The sequence below is a fragment of the Agelaius tricolor genome, unplaced genomic scaffold (assembly GCF_023055355.1).
Source record: "Agelaius tricolor isolate 1412-34295 unplaced genomic scaffold, bAgeTri1.0.p SCAF_19, whole genome shotgun sequence".
In the NCBI taxonomy this organism is placed as follows: Eukaryota; Metazoa; Chordata; class Aves; order Passeriformes; family Icteridae; genus Agelaius; species Agelaius tricolor.
In genome coordinates this window covers 5,689,097-5,701,603 of record NW_027269279.1, presented here as the reverse complement: position 1 = coordinate 5,701,603, position 12,507 = coordinate 5,689,097, and the positions used below count along the sequence as shown (strand labels likewise).

Sequence of the window (12,507 nt, the reverse complement as noted above, 5' to 3'; positions counted from 1 at the left end):
TAAATGAAGGGGCAGCTAAAATTCTTACAAGGCAATATATATATACAAAATATAAATTTATATAATAAGGCAATGTGAGTGAAGTAAAAATCCCTAGAAAACATTAAATAGAGTGAAGAGGTGGAGTCTCCAGCCTTGGATAGATTCAAAATCTGACTTGATACAGCCCTGAGAAACCTGTTCTGCCTGAGCCCGTTGGGCAGGAGTGGGACTACATACAGCATCTCCAGGGCCTCTTCCAGCCTGACTATTCTGTGATTCCATGCAATTGTTTCCTTAGTCTAATCAATTATTAAAAAGCCAATTAAATTAGACTGGAAATAGACTCTATGCTAGCAGAGACCTTGTTCTCAAAATAGCCTTTCAAAGCACTGCAAAGCAGCAGGTTCCTGCAATACAACTCAAAGTTTCACTTCAGCAGCAAGAACCCAGTTCTTATGGTAAAGTTCCCTTCAAAGTCTCCTAATTAAATCCTACTTAATGATACTACTACAGGCATGATATTTTTAGCTTCTTATGTTGACAAAATGTAGATTCTTTACCACTGATTAACAGCCTCATGATAGCTGCAGTACAAATGTTGGTCAAGTGCTTTTAATTACTCTTGTGATCTAAAGCAGAGATGTTTGCAAACCCAACTTCAAATGTGGGATGAGAGAAGAGAACATTCCTGGTTGACGTGGAATCTGCTCAAAGTTTTTCAAGATGTTCTAAAGCTGGCACACAACTAGTAAGAGCTGAAGTATTCATCAAGCTTGATATCTTCAGCAGGCTGGGAATTTTTTTTCCTCCATATGTTGAACATTTTGTTATCTTTTAGAGCAGTCCATTGTGGGATGCCTCACAAAGAAAAATCTCCACATTATCCAACAAACCAGCTTTTTCTTCAGAGCCAGGAGAGCTTGTTAAAATGAATATTCTAATAGTCCTTCTAGAGACATGCTAAACACCAGCTTGATCTTGTTTGTGTGTGTGTGTGACAAACTGGGGATCTGCCACACGTCCTTTTATTAGGTCTTCTGGGTGTAGGACTTGACAATGTGCTAACCTTGCTTGTAATTTACTGTATTTCAACTTCTATAACCCAAATTTCTTAAATCCCTTTACAAAAATTTTCTGTTGTTGAGTCTCCTGTGGATGGTTTATGAGTCTGGATTTTAAAGTCATTTTCTTTGAGACTCATCTTCAATCTTTCATCTTCAATCTTTTACTGGATCAGTAGGAACTCAACTAAAATGTTTTGGGGTTTTATTCTTGTTTGGCCACATCAGCTCTTATATTTTCTACATTTAGTTAGTGCACATTACAGAATGTCACTAGCACCATACGCATTACGTCACTTTTTAAGCTAAGGCAATTTTGGGGAGCAGAGCTGTTATCTCAAACTTTCAGGCACTTAAGATAAGCAGCCTTTAGCCCTGCCCTTCCTGTGAGGAGCAGTTGGGCCTCTGTCTTCGTCCTTGTAAGCCAGCAGACCTGCTGTGGAGGATCCTGGGACTTGGATTCTCAGCAAAACAGAGGTTTTTAGGTAAGTGCATGCGTTTGTCTAACTGAATATAGAATCTTTTATATATTTGTTAACTACCTTACATAGATTGAATTAATTAGACATTGAGAGGGCACTGACAAATGAGATAACTAAACTTTGAGACAGGGTCTACATCAGAGAGCATTTTAGGAGAGGCTGGTGGTTAGGTATGTTCTAGATCCATCCACTTCCCCTCCATGTGAGTCCATCCAGGCAATGTGCAGATTTCCAGGAACGCTCTGGCAGATTGCAGACACTCTGCAGGTGTCCAGCCCTGCAGGGTCATGTGAGCCTGCAGGAAGGTGCCCTAATGCACCTCTCTGCTTGTGTCAGCAGCCTGCTCCCAGACACTGACCTCCAGCTCTAACTGCAAAGTTATTATAGGCTGTAATAACAGATCACAGCTCTAATCTAACCTAATCTTTACACAGAGAAACTTAGCTATTAAGGTATAATAAGTTAAAAACAGGAGTAACCAGAAAGAATTAGTATAGTCCATAGTACTGTTTTACTACATAGTACTATGATAAAACTATCCAGTGTTAGTACAGTATAACCATAATAGGTATTTATGTCATTACGGTAGAAGTTATTTTATTTATTTATTTATTGTAAATAAATTGTACTATAATAGTTCTATATAGAAAGGTTAGAGTTCTGATGGGCTGTTGCACAGATTTTATCTTGCTGGGGGAAGCCCCTTGTCTGCACCACACAAACATACCAGAGCACTGCCCCAAAAATAAAGTAACATCTTGGCTTTGGAAAGCCAACTGCTGGCTTGAGAGCAGCCAAGCCTCTGTTCCCTTTGCAGAATCTGTGTTAGGATCCCTGCAAGGGAAGGTGAGCAACTGTTTGTTAGAAGAGTGGATCAGAGCTGGTCTACAGGATACATCATGGACTCTCTGTGTCTCAGCCCTCCATGTGAAGCTCTAACCATGTTTTAAAATGAGAGAAAGAAAAATAAAGGAAAAAAATCTTCATTATTAGGCATCTGAAGGATCAACAAAAATTACAGTTAACAAGCTTGTGTCCATTTACTGGGATCAATCCCCCAGAGAAGCAGGAGCTGAGCTGGAGCAGCAGATGAGAGCTGTGAGGAGAGCGGCTGCTCTGCCCGCCTGCCTTGGGTGTAATCAGCTTTTCTTGTTAATGTCTGAAATCCCCTGTAAGGCAGGACCACGGAGATCCAGAGGCAAAACTGATCTGAAGTGCTCTGCATCCCCCTTCACCTGATAACCCAACTGCTCTGGATGCAGCAGCCACTGCCTTTGGCTGCGGGGTGTGGGGAAAGGGCCCCGCTGAGCTTAACCATAGAGGGATGCAGGTGCTGAGAAACCTTTGTTTTAATGAGCAGGAAATCAGATTTACAGATATTTCAGGTGATTTTCATACTACCACATACATATGATGATCTGCCCAGCCAGGGACACAAAGGTCACCAGTCCCATCCTGTGCAGCAGCGTGCCATGCCCAGTACCACCAGTGAGAAACACCTTGCTGCACTGGTTTCTGCCACATTCAGTCTGTACCTTCAGTCACTGTGGGGTTTGTCCCTTTTGATAGCAAGGACCAGAATGTGGAGCACAACAGTTTTGCTAGGTGTGACTGCAGGAGAGCACTGGGAATGGGAATCATAGTGGGAAAGGAGCAATAATGTGGGAAAGAAGGGAAGGGAAGGGAAGGGAAGGGAAGGGAAGGGAAGGGAAGGGAAGGGAAGGGAAGGGAAGGGAAGGGAAGGGAAGGGAAGGGAAGGGAAGGGAAGGGAAGGGAAGGGAAGGGAAGGGAAGGGAAGGGAAGGGAAGGGAGAAATATCATCCTTGGATTGGTTTGAGCCTGTATTGCAGTTTCCCCATACCTGGTGTCAGTTAAGAAAGCTCTTTTTCTCTAAATTCTTAACTGCCCTCTACAATGTTAAAAATGGAACATTTTTAATATGGTCAATTTTTCTTCTTACTGACCATTTTTCTCTATACACTTCAACTTAGCCAGTAAAATTGTCAGCCCACTTTACATTCAGAATTTGTTTGATGCTGAGAAACCTTGAAGGAAATTTTGTTTGCCTAAGAGCACTTTCTTCTGAAATGTGGAAAAATTAACTCCCTGTACACAATTTGTTTTAACAAAACCAGGACATCTGACCAAGTTCCCCTTAAATCATGGAAACTTCAAAAAAGCTCTATTGCCTCTCATAGCCAAGTAATGGAGGGAAAACTGAGCTTCAGCCATCATCCTCCAGCCAGCCTCTTGGCCTGGTTGTGATGGAAAAACAACTGCTCAGGACAAGTCAGAGCAGCCTGGGAAGCTGGCAGTGCCCTGGGAGAACAACATGCCTTGTCCTGCCAGAGCTGAGTGCTGCCTGCCCTGCCTGGGCTCCAGGGGAACAGGGTGGGAATCACCCCTCACAGGGCCTGGCCTCACACCACCAAGGAATGTCAAGGAGATTTAAACTAAGAGGTGATTTTGCCCTGAGTATCTTAAGCCTTTAAATATTATCTACTCTTAAGACAGGAAAACAGGTATGGAGTAAGTACAGAAAGAGAAGGAGTGGCCAGAAAACTGATTCTGCAAAACATTCATAAATGCAGGGAGGAGGAGACTGGTGCAGAGCTGCACATCGGACCAAACCAGACACTGGCTTCCAAGTGTCACTGGGGTCAGCTCAGCTTTGGCTGCAGCATCTTAAAACTGTCATGTAGCTGGAGCAAAGCACTTCTAAAAGAAACAGGAATTGCCCAAAATCAGTGCTACAACAATATCAGCTTATACCTTAAGTGAATGTGTTTATCTTGCATTTTCTGTTTCTTAAGGATTAGCTGCCTTCCCTCATTTTGTATCCAAACATTTGGATTATTTGATAATTACATATTTATTAGCCAGTCTTTCACAACAAGCTGAGTCATTTCTCTCACATACAAGTAAATAACAACTCATGGCCTGGTTAGCCTTTCCCAAGTGACAAATTCCCTATTCTATTCACTGACATTGCACCATCCCTGCCAGCTGGACCCACAAGAGAACTGTGGACTCAGGCAGACTGAAGGCTTAAAAAAAGTCACTCAGGCACAGGCTCTACATGGAATGTATTTGCATACGTTCCCCGAGTGTTTGAACAATGGGGCTTGTTTCTTCTCTGCCAAGAACCAGTCCCATTCCTGGAAGCGTTCAAGGCCAGGTTGGACAGGGCTTGGAGGAACCTGGTGTAGAGGGAGGTGTCCTTGCTCATTGCAGGGGAGTTGGAACTAGATAGGCTTAAAGGTCAGTTGCAAGCCGAAGCATTCTCTGATTTCTTTTCCGTGTGGCTGTCCGGAGGTTTCTGTGGCCCGATGGTGACATTCCGTCGGGCACCACACGGAGCCGAGGCGCTTCAGTCCCACCGGGTGCGCTGTGCCAAAGTCTTGGCGGAGGAGGGCGAATCAAAGAGAAGGAAAATCCCAAAAAGGACGGGTAGGAAGGAAACAGAGAAAACACTGTGAGGGAAAGTCAGTGAGTCAAGCAATAGAGTGAAAATCTGAGTTAACTCCTCGCCTCTCCACTGCTCGCTCCAGAGGCTCCCACAGCTCCATTTTGCGGAGGGGGAAGGCGAGGCAGGAGGCGGCCGGGCTGTGGCCGTGGCGGGGGCAGCCCCCGAGCGGGGTCTGAGGAGGAGGAGGCGGCAGAGGCGGAGCAGAGCCCCGTGCCCACGTGTGAGGGGCCCGAGGAGGAGGAGCCCCGTGCCCGTGTGTGAGGGGCCCGAGGAGGAGGCGGCGGAGGTGGAGCGGAGCCCCGTGCCCGTGTGTGAGGGGCCCGAGGAGGAGGAGCCCCGTGCCCGTGTGTGAGGGGCCGCGCGGGGCGGGCGCTGAGGGGGCGCTGCCGGCACGCGCCGCGCGGGCGGGGCGGGGGCTCCCGGCGGCCCCGGCAAAGCGGGCGGGGCCCGGGCAATCTCAGCCGCCGCCGCCGCCGCTGCTGCTGCTGCCGCCGCCGCCGCCGGCTCTGCCTTTCCCTCGCTGCACCGGCACCAGGTAACCCCCGCCGCGGCTCTCCCCGTTGCGCAGGACCGGGCCGCGCTCCCCCGGTCGCCCCCGGAGCGCGGGGCTGGAGGCGGCGCGGCTCAGCCCGCCCCGGCCGTTGCCAACCGCCCCCCGCCCGCGCTCACCCGTCCCCCGCCCGCCCCCGCCCCGGCCCGCCGCCGCTTCCCGCCGGGCCGGGGCCGCGTGTGGCGGCCGCCCGCCCGCGTGGGAGCCCCCGGGGCGCGGTGTCTCGGGTGTGCGGCCTCCCCCGAGCGGGGGATCGGTGTCCCTGGCTCGGGCAGCGGCGCTGGGAAGGCAGCGGGGCGTGAGGCGCCACGGGCTGGAGTCGTGGGGCGGGCGCAGACCCCTGGGTAGCCCGGAGTTCTGTCGGTCGGCGCTGTTGGCTGGGAGGAGAGAGAAACATCAGCTACCACTGTCCCTCTGGGCCTGACACCTGGAAGGTTTCCTTCTTAGAAGAAGCTGTAACCTGCAGCTTTTTGCCCTGATTGTGAAAGAGCTGATAAGTGCGCGGTGGTGCCGGCGCTCGCAGCTGCCGAGCCTTGGTGCAAAGGTAACGTGCTGTGATGGGTATCGTGCTCTGGCACAGGTAGACCGACCTGTCCTCGCTGTCCCCCGGCTGTCACCTCAGGGCAGCTGCTTCTGTGGGGAAAGTGTTGTTTAACAGACGGGTTTACTGTCGAAGAGTTTGGCATCGCTCGCCGAGTGAGTGACTGCTCGTGTTTTTACAGCATAATGTGCTATTTTAGTGCTGTGCTCCTTTTGAGGTGACAATGCTGAGTTCCTCATGCCATGTTCACGTTTTGCTGCCGTTCCGTGACCACAGGGGTAGAAGTGTCAGGAACACTGGAGACAGCACCTGTTTTCTGACAGTTCCAGTAAGTTTTAGATCTGCTGGGGAAGAAAAAGTATTTGGTTTACCTTATTTTGCGTTCCTTATTTTACGTTGCCTTATTTAACATTATACTATGTTAAAATAAAATACATTTTATAAATATTTTGTTTATAATATATTATAGGGAAGGAAAATATTAGCCAGCAAATTCCGGGTCTCTGCAGCATTTGCAGCCCTCCCATATCACCATCTGGTTTTCAGTTTAACATTACGCAAAAAGGAAGTTCAAGATTTGCTAATTTCTTTTAATGTTTCTGTTTCATTTCTTTGCAACTGACTATTCCAGCCTAATGCTTCTGTTGACTTTCCCAGTGAATCTTAATGTCTAATTCTTGCTTTTACATATGGGGGTGAATTACTAGTTGCTGATTTTCATAGCAGTGTTGTGGAAGTGAGTTGCAGGGTGTTTTTCGTCGTGAGTGAGCTGGACGGAGGGTTTTACTGACAAGCTTAGCAGGCTTTTTACGTTGCTCTATTAGTAAATGTGGTGGTGTTTAGAGACCCTTAAATCTGCGGTGCTTGACTGGCTTGTTATTTGGTGCTTATAAGGCGTGGACGTTTAGGCATTCAGGTGTCGCTAATGAAGAGTAAGATATGGGGGTTAAATTTGGTCGCTAATACCGGGGGTGTTTTATCGGGCAGGTGAAGCGTTTCGGGAGCGTGACGGGCGAGGTGGAATAAAACACGCCTTTTGTTGTGTGCCGGCGGGCTGGGCATCGGAGCCGCAGGGGTTAAGGCGGCGGGGTTGGCCGGGCCGCCGCCTCCAGTGAATTCAAACTCGGCGAGTGACGGGGAGCGTGGGGGCCGGGCGGGCTTTGTTGGGGCCGGGAGCCATTTTGGGCTCGATGTCTCGGCGTGTGCCGCCCGCCGGGCAGCGCGCCCCGAGCCCGGGCCGCGGCGGATGGCGGAGCGGGGCCGCGGGGCCCGGCCAGGCCCCGGTGCGAGCGGGCCCGAGCGGGCCGGGCTCTGAGCCGCTCTGCGGGGCCCTGCGTGTAAACAATGAACCGGCACGCTGCTGCTGCTGCTGCTTTCACCGCGCCTGAATGCGGGGCTGGTTGTGGTCAGCCCTCCCTTTAAAACGCGTTTCGAGAGGTACACAGTGTGAACGTGCGGTGTTGTGATGAACCTGGGTTGTGCACCTGTGTTTGGGGATATATGCCATAATGCTCAATGGTAACGTCTAGTGTCAAATATCGGTTTTGTTACTCGTGGGTTTTTTTGGTTTTGTTCTTGGGTTGCTCTTTTAAAGGAATGTTTTGTGAATGTGTGTTTTAATAAAATGTTGATTTAGCTTGGAGCTCTTTGCTCTTCAGCCTGTTTAAACCAGTAATTAACTTGCTATGGTGAAACATCCTTTGTGGAGTATATATACTTTTGGTTCTTTAACCAAAACCAGTGATTTTATTGGTTATTCTGAATAATAGAATGAAATAACTGAAATTACAAGTAAAAAATGGGTTGCTCTCAGAAACTGATGGAGTTTGCATGTTCCACTTTCATTGTTATTGATAGTTTGCCTAAATCTGTTTACATATGTGGCATCAAATGTGTTAAGTCATAGTGACTTAAACTGACTTGGCTTTAAAATGTGAGGATAGTAAAGGTTCTATTTGAAGCAGTGCTACCAATACCTAAGACTTTATTGTATCATTTTTTTATCCCTTGTAACAAAAAAAATAAGATATGCTGTCTTGGGGATTTTCTCATTGTCTAACAGACTTTGGTGAATATTTCTACTCTGCCAGGGTCCCTTTTGTGAAATGACAATTTACCACTTCCTCTGTTACAAAGGGTTTCATGAGGAACTGCCTGGACAGTATGTTGGTAAAAGTCTGTGTACTCCAAAAGCCATCAGTGAGGGTTTGTGTCTGTCCCGGTGAGGTGTTTGTAGTGCACGGTCAGTGTTTGGTGCTGCTCCCCCTGCCTTGTGATGCTCCTATGCAAAAAAAGGCCTCTCGTGGAGCATTTCATCATCTTTCCTGGAAGCCAAGATGCTTGCTGCCATGGTGCTGGGACTTTGTTGAGCCTGGTTGATTGTGAAAGTGAGTGTCAGATAAGCTTTTTTTTTGAATTAGTGGTGCAGCCTCATGTCATTCAGAAGCTTCAAAGTCCTTTGGAGACAGCCAAGGGCCTTGTGTGCAGGTAAATTCTGCTGCACTGATTACAGGAGTTCCTGAGCTTCCTTGTGTTCTGACAGAGTCACAATCTGTCTTCTCCAGCCCTTCTGCTGTGCTGATTTATTGTAACACAGATTCAGTTTAATTGCAAGGGAGAGATGATGCTTAGGATGATGTTGTGTCTGCTTCCCAAAAAAAGGCAAATAGTCCAGCTGTCTCCTCTGCAGGAGCATGGAAGTTGGCCTGAAAGCTGAGGCATTCCAGTGGAACTGTGTGCTTCCCTGTAATTCACTGGGGGCTGTCTTATCAAAGTGTTCCTATTACTGGGGCTTGTATACAACTCCAGCCTTGGTTCTTGCACTATACATACCTTAGTATTAGAACCAGATGTTTATGGGCTTCTACAAAAGGGAAAAAGGCCATTTTAGAGTTTGGGCCTGGTAATCTGCAACAAAGCTGAGACTAAAAGTCTGCATGAAACTGAGTCCAGACAGATCTGTGGTACCTAAAGCAGAAAGGTGTTGGGCACCCAGAAGTGTTCAAACTGGAACTAAGTACAGGGCTTACCTCTCAGGTTCTCTGCCAAGTTTTGTGATTTAAGATTTTCAAAATATTTTATTAGCATGTCTCTTTCTGTTCCAGTTGTGTATGGAAGTTTCATAAGTCAGAACAAAGATTATACATGAAAGGTGGAGTGCTGTTAAACACAAGTGAACAAATTAGAGTGAGTCAATGTCCTCTGCCTACCCTGTGTCTGTTTTGTAATACAGATGTAGAATATTTCTAAATAAATTGGGTTGATCATTTGTTTTGAAGAGGTGGATAACTAAGATTAAGCTGTTGAAGTAAAGTCAGACTTTAAAAATATCCAGTTTCATAGTAAATTCTAGATGCCCATTTTTGCAAATGGTGCTGGTCATCTCTGAAGATGACTTTCAAATTCTTTTTAAGTCAGTTAAGCCTGTTTTGTTGTTTGAAAAATTGAGTAGAGATTTCTCCTCCTGAGTCAGAATTCATTTTAGAGCATCAGACAAGCAGTGAATCAAACCAAGCCCCTAAATCTTCTCAGAGTGATTTCTAAGTGTGGTGTTTAGATGGCAAACCTGATATCTTCACTGAGAGCTGGGTGCTATGAAACCCAGCTATTAATAGACCTATGCCTAAGTACCTTCAAGGCTTTGCAGTTAGCACTGCCTTTGTCAAGCACATATTTTATCTATAATAACTTAATGATACAATTCAAACATTATCAAATAAGAAATACTATTTACATTTCAGCATTTGATTTATTCAGAAATCAAGTGGAGAGAGAGCTGGTGGTGAAGGGGAAAAGAACAGGGAACAAACGGAGCCAACATGTTGTTTTTCAAACTCAGCCGTTGCCCTGCCCATATGGGCAGTGCAGACAGGGAGGAGCTGGGAGCTACTCAGAGCTCACTGGCATAGCTGAGCTTTCCATGTGGGAAAATACTGTTGGGTGTCAGAAGGATTAGCTACTGAGTTGCCAGTTAAAAAATAGGTTTTATGATGAAATGATGCGTGCTAGGCACGCACATAACTCCAGCGGAAACTGAACAAGGTTTTTCTACCTTGAGGGTTAAAAATCTTTATTGGCATGAACCAATTCAAACAGATCAACCTTAATCATAGTTTTCAGCTTCAGTAGGCATAGTCTGAAAAACCTGTTTTGCTATTTTTTAATACAAGTGCTCTCTGATGTTATCAGCATCCCTCATCTTGAAATTCACAATATTTCCACTTCTGTTCCTGGCGAGCCATTGCTCTCTGGTCCCCATTTCCTATGTGCTAAATTGAGCTCCTGTTTGTTGATAAAGTAAGGCAGCAGTTGTTACATATTCCAACAGAATTTGCTGCTCATTCTAGCAAAAGAATGAGGCTGCTTTGCTAATACTTCTGCTCTACTGATTTAAGCTTCCTGTAAACAAACAATAAATTTATATACAAGTTAGTGAAAACATTCTGGCTCTGGGGCAAATGAAGTGAATGTAGAGGATCACTTAATGGAAATGTGTTTTCTATAATACAAAAAAAAAAAGTAAATAGCAGGAGACCTTATTTTTCATTAACTCCACTTTGCATGGGAGGTGCTTGGATTCAGGAAGCTACAATGCTTAGGCCCGGAAGTTTTAATATTTTTAAGTCTTCAGTAGTCATGGAAATACCCTCCTGCCTTACTGACCTCAGGATTTGGAGGCTACAGGTACACTAAGAGCATTTTAATGTTATATGTACAGATTGCTTTTGAGCTGCTTTTGCCTGTACCTGCTTTTTGTCCCCATTTCTTATGCACATGTAGCTGTACAAAATAAAACCTTTTTTCAGCATAGGAAAGTGCATCTCCAAAATGAGATGCTTGTTGATGTTATGATTATGAAAAGTAGCTGGGGATATTTTTATCCTGGTTCAAATATGCCATCCCAGATGTGTGGAACATCTTTTACTGCTGTTGAAACAGGAGCCATAGGTAAGCTGCAAGTAGCCAGGATTCTGCCTTGCTAACCATGCCAATCCAGAATAGCCAAATCCCTATTTGTTAACTACAAATAAACTATCATCCAAGAATCTTTTCTGCAGAATTAAAAATAAAATTGAGGAGGGCTGAAGGGTTTTTGCCAATACTATGAAATTGAAAGTCAGATTGTTCATAGTACCACAAGTAGTCACCCATGCAGCTCTGCAAGTTTGTTGATATGACAACATCAGTTTTTATTTTCTTCCAAAAGCTATAATACCTTTCAAAGACCCCATGGAAAGTTTTACAAATGTTACTTGGGTGGTTTTGATTTGGTAGTTTTGGGTTTGTTTTTTTGGAAGTGGATGGCACTCTGGAAAATGTGCCTAATTCCAACCTATGAGTCACTTTGCAGTTGGCTCTTTTGCTAGGGTGTGTATTCAGTGGTTTTAATGACAGGAATAAATTATGTGAGATGAAGGATACTCCCTCACTGCTTAGGGGGTGGTATTCAAAAGTGCTAGAGTAAAATGATTTGACTATATGTAAAAACTTCCTCAAGTTTCATCTGCAGTATCCTTGGTGCACAGAGCAGCCTATAATTTGCTCACAGGGCACTGAAAGCAAAACATATTTTGAAGAGATCTGTGAACCATGGCTGTGTGGTTCTTTAGATTTTTGTACTTATCTTCTTTAGGGGATACCAGCATAACACAGTTCCTGTGGAAGTGTTGTAATTTGGTTGTGATAAGAGTTTGGCTCATAACTGCAATGTTCCAGAGAGCTTGGAAACAGCTGAAAGTAGGGTATCATAAAGAAGGTCACAGGCAGAGATACCCTGAGCTTCCTGTAGTAATGATAAGGGATACCTGGCACTAGCAGCAATACTACTCCACTACTGAGAGCTCCATGTTTCTGGTAATAGCTCTTTTATTCAATGCTTAATAACACAGGCTGAACAGTGCAAGGGCTCCTTGATTGACTTTATGCAATTTTAAGTCATTGCATTACTTTATTTTCACCTTTTACAGTATGATTTGAAACTGTCAACATGGACTTTTCACGTCTACACACGTACACCCCTCCCCAATGTCTGCCAGAGAACACTGGCTATACATATGCACTCAGGTGAGAACCTTTTCTTCTTGTAGCCAAACTGTCTGTGCTGAATGTTGCTCATCTGGAGAGTTGGGCTTTCATGGTAAGTAGCTGACTCTTGGAAGAAGTGGGCTTTTTCTAGTCTAGCTTGAAAACAAGTGCTGTGTCCTAACTGGGGGAAGAAAACGTTGAACTAACAGGACAATGAGTAAGATAATGACTCAGTGTTTATTAGTTGCTATGAATAACTTGTGTCCGCCTAGTTACAACTGCTGTTGGATTTCTATAAATATGCCCTCGAAATTCTTCGATGTTTTGTGTCTTGTACTTTGGTGGGTGCTTTCTTTTGTGACTTGGGGCCACTTTAACTTTAAACCACTGATTTTTGC

At 45.5% G+C, this 12,507-nt stretch overlaps 1 protein-coding gene across 9 annotated transcripts in view; it reads left to right on the top strand.

Moving 5' to 3' along the window:
* The first annotated feature begins 1,425 nt into the window (after window positions 1-1,425).
* The window catches only part of SUN1 (Sad1 and UNC84 domain containing 1), a 33,089-nt gene continuing 22,007 nt past the window's right edge, over window positions 1,426-12,507 (top strand). For 2 of the 9 annotated variants that reach the window (XM_071444014.1, XM_071444010.1), the window contains exons 1-2: window positions 4,910-5,529; window positions 12,052-12,148. In XM_071444014.1, the coding sequence (XP_071300115.1) occupies window positions 12,072-12,148 (77 nt within the window). In that variant the 5' untranslated portion in view covers window positions 4,910-5,529; window positions 12,052-12,071. Of the gene's footprint in view, window positions 1,529-4,896; window positions 5,530-5,787; window positions 6,089-7,237; window positions 7,523-12,051; window positions 12,149-12,507 lie in introns of those variants that run through there. The other 7 variants (XM_071444012.1, XR_011681799.1, XM_071444015.1 and 4 more) reach the window with 7 other exon arrangements.